Source organism: Pinus tabuliformis, chromosome 6 (genome assembly GCF_031772625.1).
Source record: "Pinus tabuliformis cultivar Carrire ecotype Pingquan chromosome 6, CPIR1, whole genome shotgun sequence".
Classification (NCBI taxonomy): Eukaryota; Viridiplantae; Streptophyta; class Pinopsida; order Pinales; family Pinaceae; genus Pinus; species Pinus tabuliformis.
The window spans coordinates 1,333,932,163-1,333,958,956 of record NC_142292.1 but is presented as its reverse complement, the minus strand read 5'-3'; the positions used below and the strand labels follow the sequence as shown (position 1 = coordinate 1,333,958,956).

Here is a 26,794-nt window from a genome sequence, read left to right as displayed (position 1 = left end):
TAGCGAGATTTCAAAATAACGAAGGCACTTGAATGTAATACACACCACAATGTTAATGTGAAATATAGCTTGCGTCAGAAAGTCATCGTGCCAATATATATAGATGCCACTGTAGTCTAAATCGAGCCATAAAGATAAATGTATATCGTGAGCTATCGTGAGCTAAACAAATCTCATGCGAGAATGTTATCATGTATGCCATAGAAAGTATGCAAATTATATCACAACCAAATGCGAGCCTTCACAATGTAAAAATACCCAAGCCAGAGATTGCTTGCCGTAGAGATACAAAGTGAGCCTCAGACATAGATCAGTGCGCCACGAAAACGCATCATGATAGAGTTAATGTAAAAATAGCGAACCACAAAGATTCATCTCTTTCAATAATACAATAATTCAAATGAGACATAAAGACCTTATATTTATACAAATCGATGGAGCGCCTTAGCTTGTGAGGCCGACTTTAGTATTGAGGGGAAGTTTTAAATTCAATTTTCCTTTTCAATATATTTTCACATAATATTAAATTGCTTGGCCAAACAATTTCCTTTTTCCATACAAAATAATAATAATAATAATAATATTTCTTTATCTATCTGAATTCTTCCTTGACCATTTTAAATTCTTTTTGGGGCTCGATGGGCTTTCCTTGGGGCTTAGGGTTTCCCCTAAGGGAAGTTCGTCCCGAAGCTGCCCAAATTTCAACAATTGGCACACTTGATCTGCTGTAAATCATGTTGATGCGAAGGAGTTATCTTGGATCGATGGAGGCCACACTAGTGCTAAAGATATTGTGGCAGGTGAAAAAAAGGATGGGGTGAATACTGTTATACCTCATGTTGTGTTCCACATTGTATTTTTTCAATACATCGATGGAGTTAGCTGCTGGTACCTTGGAGCTTTAATTGACTTGGGGGATATGCACCTTCATGGAGGTTCTTCTCTGCTTGGATTTTGATCATTTAATGGGGACATCTTGGTAGAGGAGCTTTTATTCTCTTCTTGTTATGACCATGCTTATTGATTTGGTGGTATTTTCACATGTGCATGCCTTTCATCACCCTTTTTTGGTAAATTTGTTGGTTATGGAGCACATTATCTCATTTGCGGAGTGCTACACCTTGTTCAAAGAGTTAGATGGTGGTGCAATGAGGTAGTTTGCATGAAGTTATCATGGGGCTTCTAAGTGACGTTTGCATGGCAATATTGTATTATTAATGTCATTAGGGAGTGTTGTTCTACATGGTCCCCTTTTTGCTATATGTGACGGGATATGTTGCCCCTCGTTTCAATTAGAGTACCTGTAGCAATTTTTCCTTTTGGCATTGTTACTAAAAAATATAGCAGGCTTAGTGCAAAGCTTCACTAGGCAACTTAGGTCTTATAGCAACAAAGAGATACCCACCATTGTGAACTCAGTGGCCTCCAACTCTTTAGTTGTGAATGTTATCTGCACTAGGAAGGTTTCCCTAAAGAAATTACCAACAAGAAATTCAACAAATAAGTGCTCGAGGGTGATATAAGATCTAATGGTTGAAGAGAAAGGTATTGGCTAAACCTTGAAAAGGATGAGATAAGAGTTGCAAAAGTTAAAGTATTATTTTCTAAGACATTTATGATTGAGAACAATGTTTCAAATGTCTTGATTTTATCACGAAAAAATCATGAAATCACGATTTTTTGGCCTAGCCAATGTTTGCTGATTTTTATCAATATTTTGGTGGTATCTTAATTTTGTTGATGTTTGTTGATTTTGAACGATATTCTCTTGATTTTTACAATTTTTTGGTTTTCCGAACCATTGCCAATTTTATTTCGATGTTGATGTTTGCAACATTGATTTAGAAGAAAACTGTTATAAGTTATGGTTTTTATGATATGCAAATTGAGGGCATACAATGACATATAATAGCTTGAGAAATAACCTAGAAATAAAAAGATCAACAAAGGGACAAAGGCTATCAAGGGGCAAGCAAGGGTTAGTTAAACTATAAGTTAAGATAAGATAATTTTATTAAAATCCAAGCAATGACCATAAATAGGTCATTGGGACTGAAGGATACAACTTGTACAAGTACAATGTTGGAGTGCAAAAGAAACTCATAGAAAATGCCAAAGCCAAATCTAGGATAAAATGAAGTAAAGAAGGATACAATAGTTGGGCACCCTCATAAACATGCATATAACCGGATCATGTAGAAGGCTAAGTGAATAAATCCAAGGTTGGAGGTCGATGATGTCAAGAGTGCATGAGTCTGATAACCGACAATGAGAGAGCTGGTTGTGGCATTGGCTCGCTAGCGAAGTCCTCTAGATCTAAGGAGTTTAGCTGCATGATTTTGTGTGGGGGGGTATATGAGTGAGGGTTACTCCTAACATTTGAGGTCGAAGGAAAGAAGCTCTTGATAAGTCTGTGGTTGTTTCACAAGGGTTGGGGAAGAACCCGTCGGGGTGGGTAAGGGGCGTTGTTCAGGAACCGTCTAGTACTAAACTCTTCGACACTCTGGGTGTGAGTGAATTGATGTGTTGTTGGGTACCTCCGCAATAGTCTCGACTCTCGAGGGTATGGATTTGTTGAATTTCCACAACATTAGAGAATCTAGGTTTGGGCCTTAGAATCTATGATGCAACCAACTCAAATGCCACAACAAGACTACTTTGCACAATAGAGTAAACACAACAGTGAATCAATTAGTGCACAATAGACAACCTTTTACAATTTTCAACCCAACTTCATTATATTAATCAATATTTAATACAACAGTCTAGGGCTCTCGTAGTAGGGAGCATAGCTCTCATACAATCATTGTTACAAGAATAAAACTAGGGTTTGGTGTCAATCCTTTGACAACCAATCTACCTTGAACAAGGTACCAACTGATCTACTCGTTGATATAGCCAACCTCAACTCCTTTTGGTCCACGTACCCTGAACACAACTGCTAGTCCTTTGGCTCCCAATCTACAACAACACCATTTTGCCTTTATCAATGATCACAAGTCCTTTAGGTCACTGAACACGACTTTAAATGCTTCTTCCCTCTAGCTGCTCCTTAGTCCATCAAGAATGCAACACATACGTACTTCTTTTAGTTGTTCACAACTCCATTTCTGAACAACTCTTGGGCTACCCACTTCTACCTTCCTCTGCTGCTATAATGAAACAAGTCAAGGTGAAGTGACAAAACTTACAATTGTTTGTGCTCTTGAATATAAAATATTTTATTAATAATATGATAAATGTACAAAGATGTTGAATGTTACAATGAGGCCCTGCTTATATACCTAGGCAGGTGTCCTTTCATGATTGGGCATGTCTTTTAGACATGCCTTTTCACTTAACTAATGACTATTTAAAATAATTATTATTTTGATTATTTATTATTTATATTTATTTATTGCTTGTGCTCTTAAATATAAAATACACGAATGTATTTATATAAAATATTTTATTAATAATATGATAAATGTACAAAGATGTTGAATGTTATAATGAGGCCTTGCTTATATACCTAGGCAGGTGTCCTTTCATGATGGGCATGTCTTTTAAACATGCTTTTTTACTTAACTAATGACTATTTAAAATAATTATTATTTTGATTATTTATTATTTATATTTATTTATATTCATTTTATTTTATATAATTTATATTCGTAACATTTCCCCTTCCTTCGAAAGATTTGTCCTCAAAGCTATATTGCTGACACTTTTCTTCACCTTGCGTTTGTCATCTCAACATATGTAACTCGACGTCTTTGGTACCTCAACTTGTATAATTCGCTGGCAACAAAGTCTTGAAACTAGGTTTTATTTTTTATTTTTTATTTTCTGTTTGCTGGTAATATTGCCTCCTTTATTTATTTAAATAATAATATTATTATTATTATTATTATTATGATTTTTTATTTTATTTTAAATAATTAAATTATATAATCGATTTATTATGTTGTAACTATATAGTATATCGAGCATATATAGTATTATAACATATATGGTATGTTGAAGTGTCTATGTAACAACTGAGCCACGTTGTTCGAACGTCACGCCTTTTGACGGTAGAGCACAGAGGATACGTTGATGTATATATGCAGCAGAAAGAAATCGTCGGCCAACAACTAACGCACAGGCGACAACATGAACCTGACAGGATCGAAGTAGTAATGGGGCAGCGACCATCCCCATCGCCGCTTTTAATTCAATGGTAACAGAAGGCACACACCTGATACCTACGAACAATACAAAGCTATTGTTTGATTTCAGAGGGATCGATAATTTCATCACCCATCGGACATTCAACACCAACAGTGGAGTTGGATTTGGATTTAGTGTTATCCCTCCACTTTCCGTTTCTATTTCTTCTTGGGAAGCTTTGGTTGGATTTAACTTGTTGTGATACCCCAAATGTCCAACCTTCACGAAACTGATTACCAAATTTTGCGTAGGAAGATCAGTTATGCCGATTATCTATTCCATTTGGAACCAAATCACGTCTCCTATGATCTCACGTTGTAGAAAATTTATTAGAGGATTTTGATAAAGAAGAACCACCATTGTTTTTAGCACCTATTCCCTGTAACTTCGTTGGTTGGGTACCTTTCTTGTTTTGCGTATGAATCATTGGACCAAGAGTTTGTTGTTGCAAGATTTCGCTCCTCGTATTTCTTTCTTCTATTTTTTGGTGTCGGCTTCCGCCTGTCAGAATGGAGCGAGGAGGAGACACGACAGTTGGGAACGATGGTTGACCTATAGGAACATGTCACGGTGTGGAAATTACATGATGCTAGAGGCTATCCCTTAGAATTTCCTCTTTATTATACCAATCTAGGGCGGCTTCTAGTCCTAGAAAAATCTTCATCGTCGATCTTTCAAGGAGTACCATTACAGAGGCTTTTACAAAGAATTTCAGTAAGTATGGGGAATTAACGGACTGTGTGTTTCTCTTCAGGTCGAGACCCTGCAAAAGTAGTTTTATGAGAAGAGTGATTTTCACAGTGAATGAGCACAACTAGCCCTGAGCGTACTGTTGTTCAGTGGCTGGTTCCCGAATGGGGTCTGTAGCAAGGAATTTTCTCTGAATCCTCGTCCCATAAGGCAAATGAATTGCTATATTTACAATTCCAGGCATGCCTGTAGCGGGTTCTGGTGGAAGAGTTGGATATTCAACCTCTGTAGATGATATTTGTTGTTCAGGCACAACATAATCCTGAGACGAAGGGGCATCTTGAGTATTTCTATTTTCAAAATGCTTGTTATTACCACCCACAGGTTTTTTCTCAGTGTACAGACTCAGAATCTCAATCATTCTTTGGGCATCAACATCGCCTTCTATATGGTGCATTTTGTATCTTGTGTGCAGATTTATGATAAGAATAGCTGGTTTGTGTTTGATCTTGTACGAGTTGGTTAGATTTTCTGCTTCATCAAAAAGATCATAAATCTGCCAGAAAATAAAATGTCCACGGACAATATCTTGAATTTCATCATTGTCCCAAATTTGCTGTTAAGCTGGTGTGATTGAGAATCATTTGGATCAATTGATCGATCAACAATGAGCAATTCACAAGTTTCTGTCTGTGGATAATTTGGTATTGTTGATTTGTATTTGACAAGGCGATCCAACAGTTCCACTGCAAGTTTGGTAAAAACCAATTCACGAAAATTGGTCGACATTGTTGTATCTTTAGCTGATTTGGGGGCACAAAATATGACTGTTGGGAATTCCTTCATAGATGCAAAAACACTGGCAAGTTGGTAGGCCATGGTGTCAATGCAAACTTTATAGTCTTGACTTTTATCACCTTACTCTGCAAATAGTTGCTCAAGTGCCCTCTCATTGTTTGTAGAAAATCCCTGAGCATCAACAACTAGGTACTCCAAATTCATCTCTCATAGTTGATATTTTGGATAATAAACTTGTATCCTTTTTGATAAGTTGTAGTAAATCTCTTGAAATAGGTGAACTGAAGAACACATATGCCTTTTTGTATGATGGAGACCTTCCTGTCATGTCAGAATTAAACATAGAAACACTTTCCCTTGTTGGCTAAATAAAATAGACAACCTCAATAGTGGGAAGAGGTTGCCTCCGCTTACTTAAGTCCTTGACCAATGAGATGCCTTCCTCGGTTATATCATCCATCTTGCAAGAACATGACATCACTTTTACAGCTACTTGTCCATGATAAGCACCGTCCAATCTGACTTTGAACCATATTCATATCCACTTAAAGCTGAAGCAAAATTTAAACATTTATGTTTTTCTTAGGAACTGCCACTAAATCCTCAAATGGATTTCTCTCATCCTCTGCATCACGGGTACTTTGGAGTGTTGACCTTAAATCTACTAAAAATCCCTTAATATCTGGAAATTGTGGTTGCAAATCCTTTAGTGTCGCTGAACCATTTGTTATATTTGCCATGAAAGTGTAACCCCTGTTGTGCTTGTGATCATCAAGGTTTTGAGTTAATGAAAGTTCGGAATTGCAAGTCTTCAACCAATTTAATGGTTGACATGAACTTCTTGGAGGGAGAAACTTCATAATTGCACTTTTAAAAGTCATGGCTTGTAGAGGTCTTTTCTGGGAAATTGGAAACATTGACCTTCTTACCAAGGGCGGCCTTGCTGGTTGCTAGTGAAAAGCATCGTCACAATGTTCTTTACCATTATTGTAATCCAGGCCATCTTCATCTTTAAGATCATCTTTATTCTCATCATAATCTGAAATTGATATGACCTCTTCTACAAAATGTAGTGAATTTTCATGAATAGTTTTTGTCGATTCATTTTTATCATCTTCTTCAATTGTCTTATTTATGTCACCTTGACGATTTCGTAATTCAACTTGTTCAACAACATTTCCTTGGTTAGAACATTCTTTAATGTTAGTTCCTCTCATGTTAATGTATTCTTCCGTTAGACATGCTGTAAATTCTGCACATGATTTTTTTAATTTTGAAACGTTTCTTGAATTTCAGTTAACTGCTCAATGATTTCAGGATGTAAATGTAATGACATATTGTGCAACGGATAACGTCCAAAGGCTCGCATGGATCTGATACCATTGAAGCGACAAAACTTACAATTGTTTGTGCTCTTAAATATAAAATACACAAATATATTTATATAAAATCTTTTACTAATAATATGATAAATGTACAAGGATGTTGAATGTTACAATGAGGCCCTGCTGATATACCTAGGCAGGTGTCCTTTCCTGATTGGGCATGTCTTTTAGACATGCATTTTCACTTAACTAATGACTATTTAAAATAATCATTATTTTGATTATTTATTATTTATATTTATTTATATTCATTTTATTTTATATAATTTATATTCGTAACACAACGGCACAAGGGCTGCCCACTTTCTCTATAGAATGTCCTTCTTCAATAGTAGACTAGGGCTTTTTGACTAGTCTTCTTTGGCTGCCACTTCTTCACTAAGGGATCAACCACTAGGCCAACCAATCTGCCCCTCCTATCACACTTATGCTCCTTTATAGGTCTGCACTTAGGGCACCCAAGACACCTTCTAACTACCATCCAAACACTAGACAAGATGCCCTCCAAATTCTGTCCAAACTGGACAGTACACCAACCTAGCAATCATCAACTTAGGAAGAGCAAATACATACCTTTTCATACATCAGAGGGCCTGTGCATACTGCTATAGGTTCTCGGCCTTGTTAGGGCTTCTGATAGTCCACGTCAGCCCTATCTTTCTGCTCCAAAACCACCCTCAAGTCTATGTTCCTCCTTCTTCTTCAAGCTTTCTCCATGTGCTAGCTTCTAGGACTGTTTGTCACTTGTTTTAGGCCTTTCGACCCCTCCAAACCATAAGCTATAGGGCTCGGCCCCTCCTTCTAGAAAACACAAAAATTGTGGCCTGATCCTTGGATATTTTCTCCTCAAACACGCACAGAAAGACTGCCCTTGATGCTCCTCCAAAACTCGACCTAGCCTTCTGCAAATCTCGGCTCCTAGATAGTCACAAGAAGACACAAACAAATCCTTCTTAACTTCGGCTAGCTCCAATGGTTTGTGGCCTATTTCAGATGCTCTCCCACTTATGACGAGTTGGACTTGGGTGATAGAATGAAGCTCCCTCCTCCTCTCTATTTATATGTTTCTTTGGCTACGTCTAGCCCTTCCAAGAGGGGTCTGCTCAGGTCAAGGCCGACTTGATCTCTTAGACAATTAGCCCACACAACACAAATAAATTCTTTTCTCACAAATGACAAGGCCTTTGTTGTTGTTCTTGGCAGCCCCTTGCTCCATTAAGGATGCTCTATATTCTCCAAGTGCCAAGTCACCAAAACCATGCTTGGTTTCACACCTACAAGCTTGTGTGCAAAACCCACCTCTTAGGTACTTACTCCACAAATGAATTTTTGTGGTGCCAATTCCTCCACAACGCTATACCCTAGGGTTTGGAGTACCTCCCAAGCTACATATCTCAACACTCCCTCTTAGTGAGGGAGGTACTTCCAACACTAGGAAGTATCTCGCCAGAACCTAAAGATCTCCAACTTTTGTAGGGATGCTCCCTCTGAAGCTAGACTCCCTCTGACTCTACATGATCTCCACTAGCTCACAATGATACTGCTCTCATGTCCTACAAGGTTAGTTTAAGTTACAGTCGAACACATGCCATATCACAACGCAACCTAGTGTTGCAAGCACTCATCCTCCTCGGTTGAACACAATACGTGCACATGCCTCCTGTTGTCGCTCAGATTGTACAAGCACAGTGCGACAACAACTCAGGTCGATGGTTGTCACTTTGATCCTAGACCTCTCCATTCTTGCTGTCTCTGAACAACATGCTATGGGGGGTAGTTCCTATAGAATATGAGGATGCAAGACTCATTGGAAACCAATAAGTCTGGGAGACACGATTGAATGGCCTAACCACTTGGTTGTGTTGATTTTGGGTAGCATAGGATGTTCTCTAGCCTTGAATATTGGTGGAGAGGCTAAGGCACATGAGATTTCCAAGACCCAAAAATCGTTTGGAGAAATTCCACCCAAATAAGGAGCTATTAAAATAATTAATATTTTTAATGAGTTCCTAAGTCTAGACTTAGGAAAATTAAAATATTAATGTGTATTAATAAAATATGGGTGAGAAAGTTCTAAGTGATGAGGATCAAGCCAGTTCTAATCTTAGCTGTTGATTAGGGACTTAATCTCGGCCGTTGATTCTTCAATAGGAAAAGCATAAGAGGAGGCTTGAGGGTCAGTTGGAGATACCCCAAGTGATCAAAGAATTCAATTTTTTGGGGCGAGGTTTGCTGAGGAAATTGAGTTAGTGACCAGAGTTGTAACGAGGGCCAGTTCAACAAGGGATTTTGATCTGAGATTGAAGAATACATAGCAGAGAGGCAGCACGGTGCCAGGAGAGACAGCAGGCCCTAGAAGGGCTGGCGCAGAGGTCAAAGAGCTGACACAGAGGACACAGAAGGCTGACGTAGAAGCTGTAGAGGCTGACATTGGGCCTCAGAGGCAGCGCTGGGGAGATTTTGTGGGGCAGACTGGGAGCAGAGCAACAAATTCTGAGCTGGGAGAGGGTGACACAGTTCCAGAGCAGTGTTTGGAGTAGCTTTCGCTGTCCAACATAGGGAACCGCCGGAGTCGCTGTGGGGTTTGATCATTCGCTTGCTGATTTGCCAGAATATCTATCTCCAGATAGAGGTACTACTGCCAAGGATATTCTCTGTTGGGTGAGCCATTTCTGGCACCTTAGTTGTATTCATGAAATCTGCTTAATAATACAAACCCTCTATATGTTGCATCGGTTTTCCCGAATTGGGTTTTTTCGGGGACGATTGTCCAAAAATAACGGTGTCCCTTGTGTTATTGTCTCTGTTTATTTCAGTGCATGATCTGTATATTTGTGAACGTTGCAATAGTGTTTACTTCGATGTTTATGCAATAACTCGTTAATGTAAAGAACAAGTAGGAGATTGTAAACCAGTAATTGCAATAGGGGTTTCTAATGTGTTAGATTAAGGAATTTTCACATGGTATCAGAGGGATTGCAGATCATAGGCGACTGAAGACACCAACCAAGAAATCTGAGAGTTTGCAGCAGAGAAGAAGCTGTCTCGAGAGATGGCGCTATTCCAAAGCTGAAGAGGCAAGAGGAGGAGTGACACAGTGTGGAGAGAGTGACGCAGAGGCTCACACAGTGCCTGCGTCAACACTCTGAGCCAGGAGAAGGGCCAGCACAGAGACAGAGGAGGGTAGATTAGGCTCACGCAGAGCCACATCATCTTTCCGAGCCAGGAAGGATTGACGCAGTTGGCCGGGAGGGGCAGATTCAGCCCATGCAGTGATTGCGCAGAGCCTAAAGGGCTCAAATTCTTCGAGTTGTCGGGGCTAAGGGAGCTGTGCAGATTTTGATTTGAGGAGTTGGTGGGACGTTGTTTCTATCGGTACAAAACAGTGTCTAAGGAGACTGAACCAAGGTAGAGGGAAGCACTACCTCGACAGATTTCTAGCCAAGAAATCTAGATTCGAGTTGCAACGACAAAGGAGGATTGGAGAGGAGTGATTCGACGATTGGCCGGAGGATTTCCGAGAGGGAAATCAGGACTCAGAGGGATTCTAGAGAAGAGGAGCAGAGATGGAAATGAATGGGTTGAGGGATCAGGATAGATTGGATGGAGCATTCGATTTTGTCATCTGGAAGGCTAGGATCTTGGTAATCCTAGACAAACATCGCATCAAGGACTATGCCTTGAAGGTTGTTGCTGAACCAGTTAACGCTGATCCATTGAAGAAATATGAGGAGGCCCAGGCTAAGGCCAAATGCATGATCCTAGACGGGGTCAAAGATCATGTAGTACCACACATTGCTGAGAAGAACACAACAAGGGAGATGTGGGAGACCTTGACCACCTTGTTTCAAGGCTCTTCCATGCAACGGAATATGCTATTAGAAAATTAGTCGAGATAGTATCAGATGCAGAAGGGAGAGGAGATAGATCCCTTCCTTCTTAGGTTGCAAGGGATTCACGACTAGCTTACTTCCGTGGCGTCTACACTGGATCCAAAGTTCATGGTCAGGACTACCCTGAATGCAGTGTCCGAGGAATGGGAGATGTTTGTCCAAAGCATTTTGGGCAGAGCAACTCTCCCCAATTGTGAGGAGATGTGGGCTGCTCTTCGACAGGAAGAGCTGAGGAGATTGACCAAGGTGGGGAGTAGCGGTAAGGGAGTTCGAATCAAGGAGGAGGAGGAGGATGCAACTCTCACATTGGGGGGACAACAGGGGCTACAAAACGGGAAGAAGAAAGACATCTCCAAGGTCAAGTGCTTCAACTGTCGGGAGTTGGGACATTATGCCTCTCAGTTCCCAAAGAAGAAAGGCAAGGGAGAAGCTTCTGACTCAAAGGCTGCTCCAGCAAAGGCGGAGAAGGATGTCGAGACTGATGATGATTGTGCCAGGAGTGCTCATGAGCCTCTAGAGAAGAGGTGGGGTGATCTGGAGTTATAGTCGAGAGAATTACATACATCGGGGCAAGATCCTTGAGGTGCCCAAACTCTTAGATCACATACGACTATGGGAGCCCTTAAAGACAGTAGCATGATGACAGGTGTCGGGTGGAGCAAGGTGTGATGGAGCTGCAAGGCAGTGCTAGAGTGCAGAAGTCTGTAGCATCACAGTGGAGGTTGCAGCAGTGCGAGAGGCACAAAAGAGGTTGCAGTAGCGCAGTGGCAACAGAGGGAGCATAGGATAGCAACAAAGATGACTTCAGTGTCACGAGGCTTCCAGACTGACCAGGATGTCAGTGTTTGGGTGAAGTTAGTTACTTGCTTCTCGGTAACTGAGTTGCAGTGCAGCAGTTATCAGTGGCAGTTGATGGAAGCATAGATAAATACAAGGCCAGATTTGTTGCAAGGGGTTTCTCTCAAAAGGAAGGCATAGATTATGAAGAAACCTTTGCACCCATTGCAAGGTATACTACCATTAGATCTTTGGTTTCATTGGCTGCTACAATGGGATGGAATATCCATCAAATGGATGTGAAGGCAACATTTCTGAATGGGACCATCGATGAGGAAGTATACATTGAGCAACCCGAAGGCTTTGAAGTAAATGGCAGGGATACTCATCTCTGTAGACTCAAGAATGCCCTGTATGGTTTGAAACAAGGTCCTAGGGCATGTTATGCAAGAATGGATACACACCTTCTAAGAATTGGGTTTGTGAAGAGTTCCGCTGATCCAAATCTCTACATCAAAGTTGTGAATAATGAGCCAATCATCATAGGTGTGGAGAGAAGAATTCAAGAATGCAAGAAGATGTTGGCAACTGAATTTGAGATGAAGGATCTAGGACTGATGCACTATTACCTAGGTCTGGAAGTATGGCAAAATCCCGGGGAGATATATTTGGGGCAAGGAAAGTACATCATCAAGTTGTTGCATAAATTTGGGATGATGGATTCCAAGCCCATGATGACTCCTATGATCACCAATCTCAAGAAGTTGAGGAGCTTTGACTCAGGTCTTGTGGATCCTACCTCTTTTCGTCAGTTGGTAGGTAATCTGATGTATCTTGTAAATACTAGGCCAAATATATGCTTTGTTGTGAACATCCTCAATCAATTTTAGTTGGAGCCTCGTCATTATCACTGGATAGCTGCCAAGCATATATTGAGATATCTTCGTTGTACTATACATCACTGCCTAAAGTACAATAGCAGGGAAGTCAAGTTGATTGGCTTCACAGATTCTGATTGGGGTGGCAGTGTTGTGAAAAATCGGAAACCCGATTCCTATTGCAGCAACTGGAAATAATTCTCCTAATTGTTAAATTAATTTTTAATAATTTATTTACTGTGTGCTACGGAAAACACTGAATCAATCACACTGCAACCTACACAAATAAACTGCGAAAGAAATAAACACTCGAAGAAATACTAGCACACACACACATAAAATAACACAGTTAATTTTGGACCAACGTCCCCGGAAACACCCAACTCGGGAAACCGGTGCAACAATTGAGGGTTTTATTATTATGCAGCAATGAAGTAATCCGAGTACAATTGGATGCCGAAATTGGAAATTCTATAAAGAAATACTGGCAAGAAAATCTAGTGAGAAGAAATTCCTCACTCCACAGGCAAACCCCAACAATGACTCTGGTCAAATTTTGCCGGCCAAACTGCCTCTACGCAGTTACTGCATCACCCTAGCGCAATTGTTGCTACTCTCAGCTTGGAACAACTTCTCCTCAACCCGTCCGACCAACCGCTGTCTGGGAAAATGTCTCTCCTGGCCTCTGGAACCTCTGCCCAGCTCTGGCACTGAAATTCTGCTTCTCCCCAGCAATTCGACTTTGCCTCTAGACGCTACTGCGCTGCTCTGCGTCAACCTCACTGTGGCTTCTCCGCCTCTCTGCAAATGCACTCACTGGAACTAGAACCCTTCCTCCAGCGTCACTGCCCCTTCCCCTCTCTCACTGCTTCGATTTCTCTGGCGCTCTCTCTGGCAATTGAATGATGCTACTCAAGAAATCGATCTACTCATGAAATCAAACTGCACAAGTGATTAACTTCTTCTTATAATCCTCTGTTAAGACTTCAACGACCAAGATTAGATCTTAATCTATGGCTAGGATTAACTTGAAGTTGATTTGTGTGAGTTTCTAGAAGATTCACACCATAACTTAACTAATTCTGATTAACTAGTCATATTTCCTAAGTTTAGACTTAGGAAATATTTAAAAAACAACTAATAATCTAATAAAGTCACTTCTAGGTGGAATTTCTAGAAACGATTTCTGGGTTTTGGAGATCTCATGTTTTCTAACCTCTCCACAAAATTTCGTGGCTAGAACACATCCGATGCTACAAAAACTAACAAGTGAGACAGATGGAAGAAGCACTAATGGAGGATGCTTTAGTTTGGGATCTGCCATGATCTCATGGATTAGTAGAAAGCAAGATCCTATTGCTTTGAGTACTGCTGAAGTAGAGTACGTGGCTACATGTGAAGTAGGAAAGGAGGTTGTATGGTTGAGGAAGCTTCTGACAGATTTGTTTGAGAAGCCTCTGGATCCTTTTGTGATTAATTGTGATAATCGAAGTTGTATCAATATGTCTGGAGATCTCGTGTTTCAGGCCATGGCGAAGCATATCAACAATAAGTTCCACTATATCAGGAACTTGGTGTAGGATGAGATCGCAAAGCTACAGTATGTCTCGACAGACGATCAGGTAGCTAATATACTAACAAAGTTTCTTCCTAATAAGAAGTTTGAGTATCTTAGAAGCATTCTTGGTTTAGTTGATATTGCTGATTTTGTTGATGATGATAAAAGTTTGGAAGAGATTTGTTGAGGCCTTGTGTGTGAGACACATTGCCTGGGAGGACATCTGGCTGACACTATGTGTTGATGTCTAGTTATTGAAGTAGGGAGGGTGGTGTTAGTCATGGAGCTCTGACCTCAGATACACACTTGGATCCCTGGGTTGATGGTTAGCAAGTAAGCCTGATGGTACCTAGAGAGGATGAAAGCTTTAGTCCATCTTAGTCCCACTTGGATAGATTACCCTGGTTAGAAATCTAGTCATTGGCATTGCAGTGCATAAACTGTTGAGAGACCTTGGATAGATTGCCCTGGTTAGGAATCTAGTCCATGGCATTGCGGTGCCTAAACTCTTCATAATTCATATAGTTTGGGATCTTCTGTATGAATACCTCCCTAGTTAAGAGGGACTGTTGAAAATGTAACTAGGTTCGGTCTTCATAAAATGTATTTGTCAAAAAGAATTTTTATATTGTTAAAATGACTTATTAAAGCATGGGTTTCATGCCTGGGTCATCATTTTATTAGTCAAAGTCCCCATTGTGGACTCCTAGGATTAATAAAGAGTCATTAGAGTCATTTTATATTTTATGAAACCCTTCTTAGGCTTTCGAATGATGTAAAAAGAATTATTTTTGAGTCAAAAATGAATTATGTAACCTCCACACCAAGTTGGCCTCAAGGAAGGCAATTCGACCTCATTGGAAGGCTATATATACAAGGCAGTTTGACTTCATTTGAGCATCTCACTCTCTCAGGCATAGTTTGATATTTGAAGTTGGAGGCTGGAAGCTAGGAAAAAGTGTGAAATTGAAGGAATGGGCTAAAAGGAGTGCGAGTTTGGTCAAGGAGGAAGGGAAGAAGAAAATCGAAGTTTTGGTCTCTCTCTCTCTCTCTCTCTCGTGTGGGCTGGTTTAGGAGATCAAAGTCTCCTAGTCAAGGTCGAAGTTGTCGTTGATGCCAGAAACTACCAAGTCGAAGTTGCTATGGTTGAAGTGCTGTTGCTGCTATGTCGAAGGTTGGATCGAAGAAGGAGAGGCTGGCTTGGTGTGGAGGAGGTCTTTGTCTAGGTTGAAGAGTTTTAAGGAAAACTATTGAAGGAAGAGATTTTGACTGGGTTTTTGCTTAGATAGGGGTTTTGCCCTGGCAGAGTGCCTACATCTTGTGTCTTGTGTTTTTGTGATCTTCGTGCACACATAATTTGGTAATTGCTTGATGAAATGTAATATAACAAATAAGTAAAAGAAGCCAACATAATTTACAAGTAATTATCAAGAAAGAGAAATCTAACCCTAATCCTACTAGCGTTGATTTCTCAACAGAACCCTTTTCAAATGTTTCTTTGTAGCCTATACTAGTCTTATCATATATGAACTTTGGTTGCTAATGAGCTCATCCAAGGTTTTAGAGCTATTTGCAAAGGTTTGCAGAACATTTCCCTTTTTTGATTCCTTTTGTAGAGAGATTATTTGGGCTTCTAGTTCTTCCCTTGCTATGTTGCTTCTTTTTTAACTCATTCTTGAGTGATTCTTCAATTCTTTTGGCTTCTTCTAACTTTACTCTAAGGTTGATCATTTCTTCTTCATTCCTTTTGTTGAGACTCTTGGCATGTTCTTTTACCTCCTTCAATTCAACTTCTAGAGAATTGACATTTTTCGTTTTTCTTTGAGTTCTTTTATAACTCTGACAACTTCGTTTTGAAATTCAATTGATGTCATTTCTTCTTCTCCAACTTCTTCTTCATTAGGTGCTTCCTTCTTGTTATGCATAGCCATAAATAATACTCTTTCTTTGTTTTCTTCATTACTGTCACTTTCTTCTTTAGATGAGGAACTATCTTACTTGTTGAGGAAGTTTTTCTTAAACCCTTTCTTCTTACCTTGCTTCTTGAAATTTCTTTGACCCTTCTTTCCTTTTGTAAATTCTTCATTCATATGAGGGCACTTAGTAGCAAAATGACCAATCTCGCCACAATCAAAACATACTAATGGAAGTTTGCCTTTGTTCTTACCTATTCCTCTTTTCATCTTCCTCATAATGTATGCAAATTCTTCCATAAATAATACTCTTTCTTTGTTTTCTTCATCACTGTCACTTTCTTCTTCAGATGAGGAACTATCTTCCTTGTTGAGGAAGTTTTTCTTAAACCCTTTTTTCTTACCTTGCTTCTTGAAATTTCTTTGACCCTTCTTTCCTTTTGTAAATTCTTCATTCATATGAGGGCACTTAGCAGCAAAATGACCAATCTCACCACAATCAAAACATACCAATGGAAGTTTGCCTTTGTACTTACCTATTCCTCTTTTCATCTTCCTCATAATGTATGCAAATTCTTCATCTGAAAGTTCTTCTTCTTCTTCTTCCTCTTTGCAACAACTAGATCTAGGTTTGGATACTTATTTTCCCTTCTCGATCTTCTTGGATAGTGTAAATGCGGTTTCTATATTAAATGGACCATTTTCTTCTTCAATCCTCATTTCATATGTTGTAATTATCCCATGTAGTTCATCCATACTCAAGTTGCTTAAATCTGATCTATCTTCTAAGACATAAACCTTAGGATTAAATCTTGTTGGAAGAGTTCTGAGGACTTTCCGAACAATGACCTTTTTGTCAACTGGTTCTCCTAAACCTTCCAAGGAATTTGTTATTTCATCTACACGTTGAAAGTAAGCTGCAATGTTCTCATCTTCTTTCATCCTTAGTTGTTCAAATTGAGCTTTGTAAATTTGAAGTTTTGCTTCCTTGACCTTCGAGTCTCCTGCATATATGTTTTGAAGCTTGTCCCATAGTTCCTTAGTTCTTTTACAACCCAATACCTTAACATAGACAGATTGAGTGAGTCCACTTATAATAAGATCCTTTGCATTGGCATCATTTACAAGATTTTTCTTACCTTGTTCATCTTTTGTTGCTTTATAGCCCTGTTCAACTATTTCCCAAGCCTCATATCCTTGTGCAAGTAAATGAACCTGCATCCTTCCACTCCATAGTGATCTCCATTAAACAAAGGAATTCTATTCTTAGTGTAGTCCATGATCTCCTTCCAGTTGTTAAACTGTGAGTGAAGGGACTTGCTTTGATACAAATTTTGGAAATACTGAGAGGGGGGTGAATCAATATTTCTTAGCAATTGGCACTTTATTATTCTAGAGCATTAGTTAATCTTCAGTTATTAGAATTATTCATTAAAAGCAGTAAACAACAATGCAAAAGATAGAGAAAGTAGGTACAATATTTTTAGGTGGAAAAACCCCTTTGGGTCAAAAATCATCGAACGCTTTTCTAACAAGTTCTTTAATCTTCAACCCCATCTAAAAAAAATGCTACAACTTCCTAGAACTCTAGAAAAGCATTCTTCTCTAGCTCCCACTGGAAGGATGCTCCAACGCCCTGGATTTATCAACAGTCAGCTGAAAGGATGCCCCAACATCTTAGTGAGCCACAACTCACACCAGCACCACCCTACCTCCTTGAAGTATTTATAGGCCCCAACTTGTAGGTGACTTCATTCACTAGCCTAGCACCACCCTACCACCCCATAAAGACAAAATAGAATAGACTGTCCCCAATAATGCCTTTACAACTCTAGGCAATTTGACTCTTTTACAAAATTGGCTCTCGTACGAGAGATAATGCCCCTAGTTACATTGATTTGACTTTTGACTTTGACAATGCTTCACAATATGTGCACAACAGTTGATGATCGCTGTTATGTCTTCAAAGAATGTCCCAAAGAAATGCTTCCTTTAAGAGATATTTATTTGACACTTCAGACTCTTGAATGCTTACTTGGTGTTGTCCTTGAATCTTCTTCTACCCGCATTCAATTGCCCAAACGAAATTCAACCCAAAAGAAAAACAAAGTACCCTTCACTTACCTTTGCCTACAAAACAAGTGTGAGTATAAAATAATGAATGTACAAAATCGAATGATTCAAAACATACCTGAATTGTGCTTGCGTTTGAGTTGATTACTTTTTTTATTTGTAGCAGCTGTCACAATTAAATAAAAAACCTAGACCTAGACCCTAACTAGATATAGACAAGTTCAATGCTATACAAACAAAACTATAAACTGTTAGACACAATTACACAGGTCTAACTATACACTAGACTAATGTACTGTTATAACAAACCTGAAATAATATTCAATAGTTATAGTTGTGAATGAGACCTTATTGTGAGGTTATATCTTGTTTCAGGTGCCAGGGACCTTGATTTTTATATTTGAGATCCTTCTTAAGTTAGTCTTAAAGAGCAGGACAAGTCTATAATAAATTCGGCCCTGTAGTGGCCTGAAACTGAGCCAAATATTATCCTCGTTGCGCTTGATTAGGCCTTGAACCGGACCTCCATCCAAATCTGTTTCTACTTAATTTGAGCCCCCAAATGTTCTTTGGTAGACCTGTAATAGAATGGATGTCAAGACAAATATTTGTAGGTAATCACCCTCAAGGAATTTGTTTGTCCTGTAATGAATGATAGCTGGACCGAGACACTTTGGGAGTGGACACCAAATTATAAGCTTTGTTTTCGAAACATCTGCAATGAAACTGAATCACAAAGATGTGACCGAATGTATACTTGGATTAGGCTGCAATTCTAACCAAGTCTGTGATTGATCCGAGAAGCATTCAAGGTGTTTGGAAAGAGACCGAACTGTTCAGTGCACTGTGTTGTGACTTAGTACCTGGACCCAAGACCTTAATTGCAACAAAAAATATCCACCAATCCTTTGCTGCACCTGTAATCTAAACGAACCCTAAAACATAATATTTCATTGGTGTTTTTCAAATTCAGAGTAATCTTTGTTTCATTTCATACCGTCAGACTTATGTCAAGAAGAGTCTTATATATATATAGTGGAGGATTTCTCCTATATTTCTTCCTTGTGAACAAAGAAAGAACCACGACTTTTAGACCATATTTTGACTATGATGGTTTGATGCAAACTGATTAATTTAATAACAAATAGTTGCTAGTTAATATATTTTGACCATAATGAGGGTTTAATGCGATTTAATTGCTGGTTGTGCAGCCTAAGAATTATATCTCATGATGTGAAAAAATGCTAAGTGACCCTTAATTTAATTAATTACTAACCTTTATTAATATTTGTCTAGAGAAATGATTTTAATTCCAGTAAAAAAATTGAAATGAATGATTCACTTAGTGCATATGGTCCTACCTAGGTTGTGAAGTCAGTTATTCGTTTATTGTCTTTGGTTGTTGAAATTATTCAACTTATACACAATGAGATTGCGGTGAGAATCAATGTCATTATTGACAATCGTAGGTGAATAAGGTGTCATGTTACTACCCTCTCGGGTTTTAGCCCACAAAACTGGATCTTCAACTTCAAACTCAATTTTCCCTCAAACTAGAAGGAACATATATCAACAGAAACATCTTGTCGAGGAGAGTCTATCTAGAAGGATCTTGACACAAGATTCCATGAATTGCCATGTCAAATTTGCCATCGAAGATCGGGGTAGCTCCCGGTGCTGCTTGGGTTGACATTAATGACAACCACGTATCAACAACTTTGAACATCCCAACCAGCTTATCATATATTCCCTTAGAAGTTCCCAAATCAGAAATATAGGCAACCAAATGCTTTTGAATGGAGTCAATCAAAAATTTCTTTGCATTGACCTCACCTTTTCTATACTTTGTCTTAGCAACAACCAATGCATTTGAAGGAGGCTCAACCACTTTTCCCTGCACATAGTCCAATACTTCATGCTCTTCCAAAGTCGGGTCGAAAGTCATTTTCCATGCATGATAGTCAGATTTGTCATTGAGCTTGTCCTTAGTCTTGAAGTAAGATGTAGAGGCCATTGAGACTTGTCCAATAATCTTTGACCAATAGATCTCTTAATGATTGCTTTTCTCTCTTGCTTGGGCTTTGTTTTCACCTGGGCTCTGATACCATGATATTTTTAGATAACAATGGTATGTTCTATGCTTGCAACAATTACTTCAATGTCCTTTTATCAGCCCGATGACAATTTCTACTTAATTTCCAATAGCAATCACATTAACCATTAGTCACATTGACAGTAACTGTAGATAGAACGTAAGCAATAAATGCAAAAGACAAGTCAAGACAAGAGAAAACCAGTGTTTGGCGAATGCCATGGAAAACCCCAAGATGGGAAAACCCTTTGATCAATTCTTCTTATTATTATATCAAATGTTCAGGAGAGAGAGAGAGAGTACAATAAAATCAAAATTGACTTGCCAATAGATGATCAAAACCTCTGTCCAAAACAGCCCAGAGAAATCTGTGATTTTTCCCTTAGTTAACAACAGTCAGACAACAGCAGTGTGTGCCCTAACCAGTCAGCGGTCAAGGTCAAAACAGTCCTTAGAAGGCCAGTCAAAGGAGAGAGTAATGCGGCCTCTCTTGCTGATCAGAGTCAGCCCATAACAGTCATCCAAATAGCAGTCAAACTCAGTCAACCTGAAGTCAACTCTCTGGTCAAACAAGCTTGTGGTCAACGCAGGTCAAAGTGCTCCTTTTGCCTCGGTTTCTGTGCCCAAAGACAGCCTACCCAAATAGAAATTCTCCCAGAAATTTGAAGTCAAAAACTTCCTAAAGTCAAAGTCAACACTGGTCAAAGTTGCAGACAGGTTCAAATTTTCAGCCGTGAAATTTTCGCCCTCCTCTTTTGCACATGTGACAGAAGCCTGTAATCTTTGAGTTGTACCAACATATTAGATGAGGAGAGAGAAAGATATGCTGAGTTGTAATGATGCCAAATGAGGAATGAAGTCTCTCTTATCTATACAAGTCATTGAGGGTCAAATGACATGTCACTTGGGCTTCATGAGCCTACATGATGGTGTGGCCAACCATGACAATTTACACATGTGTGGGCTTGACCTCAAAAACATATCTCTCCTTGTCCAAATTTAGTGATCTTTAGGTCGATTTCGGTCTTATCAAAAAGAGGAATTCAATTCAATAATTATCTCCATCAAATGAGCTGTCCAAAGTGGAATTGGGCCCTAGTTGCCAACTTTAACATCAAATCCTTTGCAAACCATATAGCAGTTGATCATATACCATGTACCCGAAATCTCATGAAGCATCCCCAAACATGGTGTAAACACTTCTAGAGTAACCCTGAAAGCTAATACTAACAACCCTAGATTATGTATGTGAACTTTTGCATTCATTTATTTAGTGTGGTGCTTGTTTAGTTCTATATCTAATTGAGAAATATTTGACACTTTGGGCAATGGCACTAGTATTTTAGGTGTCTGTATAATAGTGGTATTTATAAAACAAAAGTAGCAGTTCCAATGTATGTATGTGCATGTTGCATCTATTATAGATAATATTATTGTATGTGTGTTGTATTTTACACATGTATTGATACTGGAGTGAATGCAGCTTAAAAAATGTGCAATGCAAGTTAAAATGTTATCTTGTATGTGGCAGGTTTGCAACCATGATAAGGTTGAAAGTTAGGTTCTACCGTTCTAGATAGCTTTCTTTCTATTTTCTTGTTTATGGTAGTTTTGGGTCGTGAATACTTATTTTTCCACTAAAGCTTTCTTGATGGACATTTCGAGTAGTACGAGTTTTGGTTGCAACAATGAGCATATCTCTATGTTCTCTCTTGGATGGTATCCACTTACATTGGCTTTTATTAATGATTGCTTTGAAAAAATGGATTTGTTTTGTGTTTGTCGTGAGTTTCCTCATTTGATATAGTTACATAAAATAATTATGTGCTTCATCTTCTATTAAAAGTTTATGGTTTTTCCTATTTTGCATGTGTCAAGTGCTGTGGAAACATTTAAACTTCAATTTAATTTAATTGGTTGAGCATCAATTTGACAATGGTTTTAGAAGAACCATTTTCTGTTTTCTATTTCACAGGTGTTTTTGGCGCTTATCTCTGGCATTTAAATTTGACAAACTTTCCAGTTGCTACTCACTATCCATTGAAGTAATTTCCATAGAATGTCACTTGAACGTATTTATCTAAGGGATGTCATTTTAAGGATGAGTTCTCATTTGTGTCAATACAATCTTTTGTTGACATTTATGGTTCCCTACACATTTACGTTGTAGAGCCAAAGATCATATAGGTGGCATCTTGTCCCTGTATGTCATGGGTTGTGAGAATGAGTGAAATAATAACATAAATTTATTATTGACATAGGCCAGTTACTTATTGTCAATATTTAAGGCACGCAATATGTTGTTTAGTTGTTTTTAATGATTAGTTGAAATTTTGACACAAGATATTCACTTTGACAACCTGATTTTAAATTGAATGAGATATTGTAGTTGTTAAAATTTTCTTTGGCCTAAATAATAACGGCAGATCTATTTTTATGGTGCAGGTATGATTATGAGGTGGGTAGCACGCTATTATTCTTTGTTAGAGTTATATTCTAATTTAATTAAGGGAAGATCTCTTTCTTTTCATAGATTTGTTTTGTCTTTTTGTGTTATTATTTGTTCTAAATAATTCTATTTCAATTCAAAGGTATGCTATAAAAGAACAACTTGTTGGTGACAGGAGGATGTCTTAAATAACAACTTCAACATTTTGCGCATGTTTGTGAAAGTATACAAACCATTAAATGCCCCTACTATGATGGTAAGTGGAAGTAAGTTGCATTGCTTTCTTTTATATGCTGTCTTTACAAAGCATATTTCCAAACAATATATCTCTTGTTTGTTGTGGGATTACAAATAATAGCTAAAAATTCAATTTAAATAAGATGTTAGAGCTCTTCAATACCTTAGCATATTAAAATATCCATGAATTGTGATTTCAACGTTGGTTGATGCGTTGCATGCCTTGCTTAAATGTTGCAAGTACAAATACTAGTAACTATAAGTATCTTCTTGTTTCAAAGATATTTCTATAGTAAAGGAGTACTATTTAGGAAAAAATGGTTATGTTCTTATAAAGGAGTAATATTGTGAATTATTGGTCACAATGTGCATAACTTTTTCTTAACTAATAACTATTTTCATTGTTCAAAAAACTTACTGGTGGATTAATTCGTACAACCATAATTCCATGGGGACGCGTCCCCCCCTCTCCCACCCCCCCGAGGAATCGCATCCCCCCACCTGGGAATTGTGTCCCCGCGCTTCCTTGCTCTTTGGGGATGTGGGGACTTCTGGGGGACGTTTCCCCACGTCCCCAAAAAACGGAAATGTGAGGAAACTCGAAAGGGGGACGTTTCCAAAAAAATTTGAGGTCAAATCCCTAATTTTTTTTATTAAATATTATAAATATACTATGAATCAATGAGGGGGGTTGGTTATTTCATATTTGGGCATTACCTTCAACAATTATGCTCATTTGTCATTTGATATGTTCTTTTGTTATCTACTTTTCTGTCTCTAACTTTAGTTGTAGATTTTAGTTTGTTTTGAATCTTGATTTATGATATATTAGACTTGACTTGATAAAAAATTGAATGTTGATGTATCGGACTTGACTTGATAAAAATTTTAATTTTGATGTATTGGACTTGACTTTTATTTCAATATTTAGTATTCACAGTTAGAACTTCAATATGGTTTAAACTTTTATTTTCATTGTACAATGTTACAATTACATGTATGATTGTATCATGCTTTTCATTTTAAATTTGCTTCAGTTATATGATTCATCGATTTATCCTTCATGATGTAAATGTTATATAATGATAAAGACAGTTAAATTATAAAAATTCAATGATATATTTATAATTTTTTAGTATTTTACTATTTTTTGTCGGGGTCTCTTGTGTTAATTTGTTAAAGACCTCGACGTCCCCTTGTTGATTTGGGATAGCATCGGATGTGCTCTAGCCACGAAATTTGGTGGAGAGGTTGGCGCACATGAGATCTCCAATACCCAGAAAGGGTTTGGGCAGATTCTAAATAGATCATGAGATATTAAAATAATTAATATTTTTAATGGAGTCCCAAGTCTAAACTTAGGGAAAATAAAATATTAATGTGTATTAATATGAATCTGTGTTAGAATGGTCCAAAAGACATGGATCAAGCCAGATCTAATCTTAGCCATTGATTAGGGACTTAATCTCGGCCGTTGAGATGTCAACAGGAAAAGTATAAGAGGAGGCTTAAGGGTCACTTAGAGAATACACTGGAGTGATCAATCATTCTATTCTCTAGAGCAAGGTTTACTTAGAGAGGTAGAATCAGTGATCGGGAGAGCAACTGAGGGGCATTGAGTACCGAGAAACAGAGAAGGCAAAGATTGTGTCGGGAGAGCAGTGTAGCAACCAAGGAGGGTGACGCAGAGCCAGCAAGGGCTCACATAGGGCCACGCAGAGGCAGCCAAGTGTTGCGCAGAGCACTAGAGGGGCCAGCGCAGCTGACGCAGGGCCTCCTGGGGCTGATGCAGGCCTAGAAAGGCTGACGCAGGGCCAACGTGAGACAGAGAGGGGCTGACGTAGTCCAGATTGGGCAGACGCTGGGGTTGCAGGAGCAATTTTGTGCTAAGGAGCTGCCAGAAGGGTTTTCTGGGGTTTCAGCTAGGAGATTTCTCTCAAACTGTGACGTATAGTTGCTAAGGAAATTCTCTGTTGGGTAGGCCAGTTTCGACACCCAGATTGTACTATGATATTGCTTGATAAGAAAACCCTCAGATAGCTGCATCGGTTTTCCCACATTGGGTTTTTCCGGGGACATTGGTCCAAAAATAATGGTGTCATGTGGTGTGTTTTTGTTTCTTTTAGTTGCTGATCTGTAATATGTTGAGCATGCACTGGTGTTTATTTTTAGTATTTACTTTGTATATAACTTGTTAAAGAAAAATAACAAGTAGGTAGGAATCTATGTTGCTAGGAAATGTGGGTTCGGGGATGGCATTTTTGGAAACAGGGTGCGTGGGTTCGTTGGGTAATATAATAATATTAAATTTTAATAATTATATTTTATAAATTATAAATTTATAATTAATAATATATATGAAATTTGAATTTGTATATTTTTTCAACTTTAAACATGAAAACTTTAATGATAATCATTTAAACATGCACATCATTGAACATTGAACATTGACATTGAAATTTCAAAATCTATCACCAAAAAACTGTTCGTCCATGGTGAAATTACATTGCAAGGGCAAGTAACACCATTGTTAGAGGGTAGATAATGAACTGGCTTGAATATTGTGTAGATGATTGAGTTGAAATACATTCTCACTGAATGGTTTATATTGTAAAGAATAGCACAGAGCTATATTCAGTGTATGAATGGCATTTATGTAATGCCATTCATTAATGCAAAAAATGATGAAGATTTTCTGCGCTTTATTAATCTTATTGCAACTATTTCAGGTTAAAAGAACTGAAACGTATACTTCTCATATTATAGTATATAGTATAAAAAATTAAAAATTTAACAAGTCTACGCTGAGTAAAGGTAAGTTTGTGGCATTGTCATCTTTGTTTAGGGCTTCGGTTGGGTACAAGAGTCTGCATAGGGAGGTCGAGGTCTGTTCCTTAGTGAACAGTGAGCTGTTTTGTGTAAACAGTGGCATGAATCAAGCCCTACAGCTCAGCGTTTGACAACAACAAGGAGGAGGGACTATGCTGCAGCTGTAGGAGGCAAATTGAGTGTATAAAAGTGGACTGACAGTTGTGGCTCATGTTGCAGACTAAGTTACCAGAAAACGGATACGGGAACGGATACAGGTATGGGGTTTGAAACGGATACGACAAATTTTCAAAAAATCTGGATACGATACGGCAGGAAACGACACAGAATAAATATATAAAATATATATATATATATATATATTAAAAATAAAAAATTCATATTACCATTCATATTTCAGAATCTAGATTATCATCTATGATCTATTATGATTCATGATTCATCATCATCAATTCAAGTTTCAACATATGCCATATGGCATAAACATTCAACATTGCCATGATCATTAACGATTATTATAACATTCATGATTCAAGTTTCAAGTTTCAACATATCATCAAGTTTTTGTTTCAAATTTCAAACATCAAGTTATCAACATGACAAGTTACATGTATCCATAAAGTTATATGTATAATATTACATACAAGTGACTTTTAAAATCCCTGCATTTGAATGATCGATTGCACTTAATTTACTCCAACCACCTTTCAAAGTTAGTCTTGCCACCAAAGTGTGACCTAACATCACACCAGAGATTGCAGGGCATTGATGTTGCATTAGTGAAAATGTGGGAATGTTGTGGATATGTATCTCTGTTTCAGTATGCCCTACATACACAAACGCATGACGCTGTCTAGGTAATGAGATAGCCTGAAAATTCTACTATGTAAGTAGGCAGGTATGATCCCTGTTTGGGGCTGTGCAACGTTCAAGCAAAATAGAAACACATTTGAATTTTGAGCAGATGTAGAGTGAAGTTGGAGGGGTCTCTCTCCAGTGAAAAGCCAAGGGAGGCAGTCTTGCTTGTGTCT

At 38.3% G+C, this 26,794-nt stretch overlaps 1 protein-coding gene across 2 annotated transcripts in view; it reads left to right on the top strand.

The window, feature by feature from the left end:
- Positions 1 to 26,794, top strand: part of LOC149263519 (ATP synthase subunit B) — a 372,029-nt gene that overhangs the window by 308,676 nt on the left and 36,559 nt on the right. The window contains exons 11-12 of one of the 2 annotated variants that reach the window (XM_089426453.1): positions 22,694 to 22,706; positions 22,873 to 22,953. In XM_089426453.1, the coding sequence (XP_089282579.1) occupies positions 22,694 to 22,706; positions 22,873 to 22,953 (94 nt within the window). The remainder of the gene's footprint in view (positions 1 to 22,693; positions 22,707 to 22,872; positions 22,954 to 26,794) is intronic. The other variant, XM_089426451.1, reaches the window with a different exon arrangement.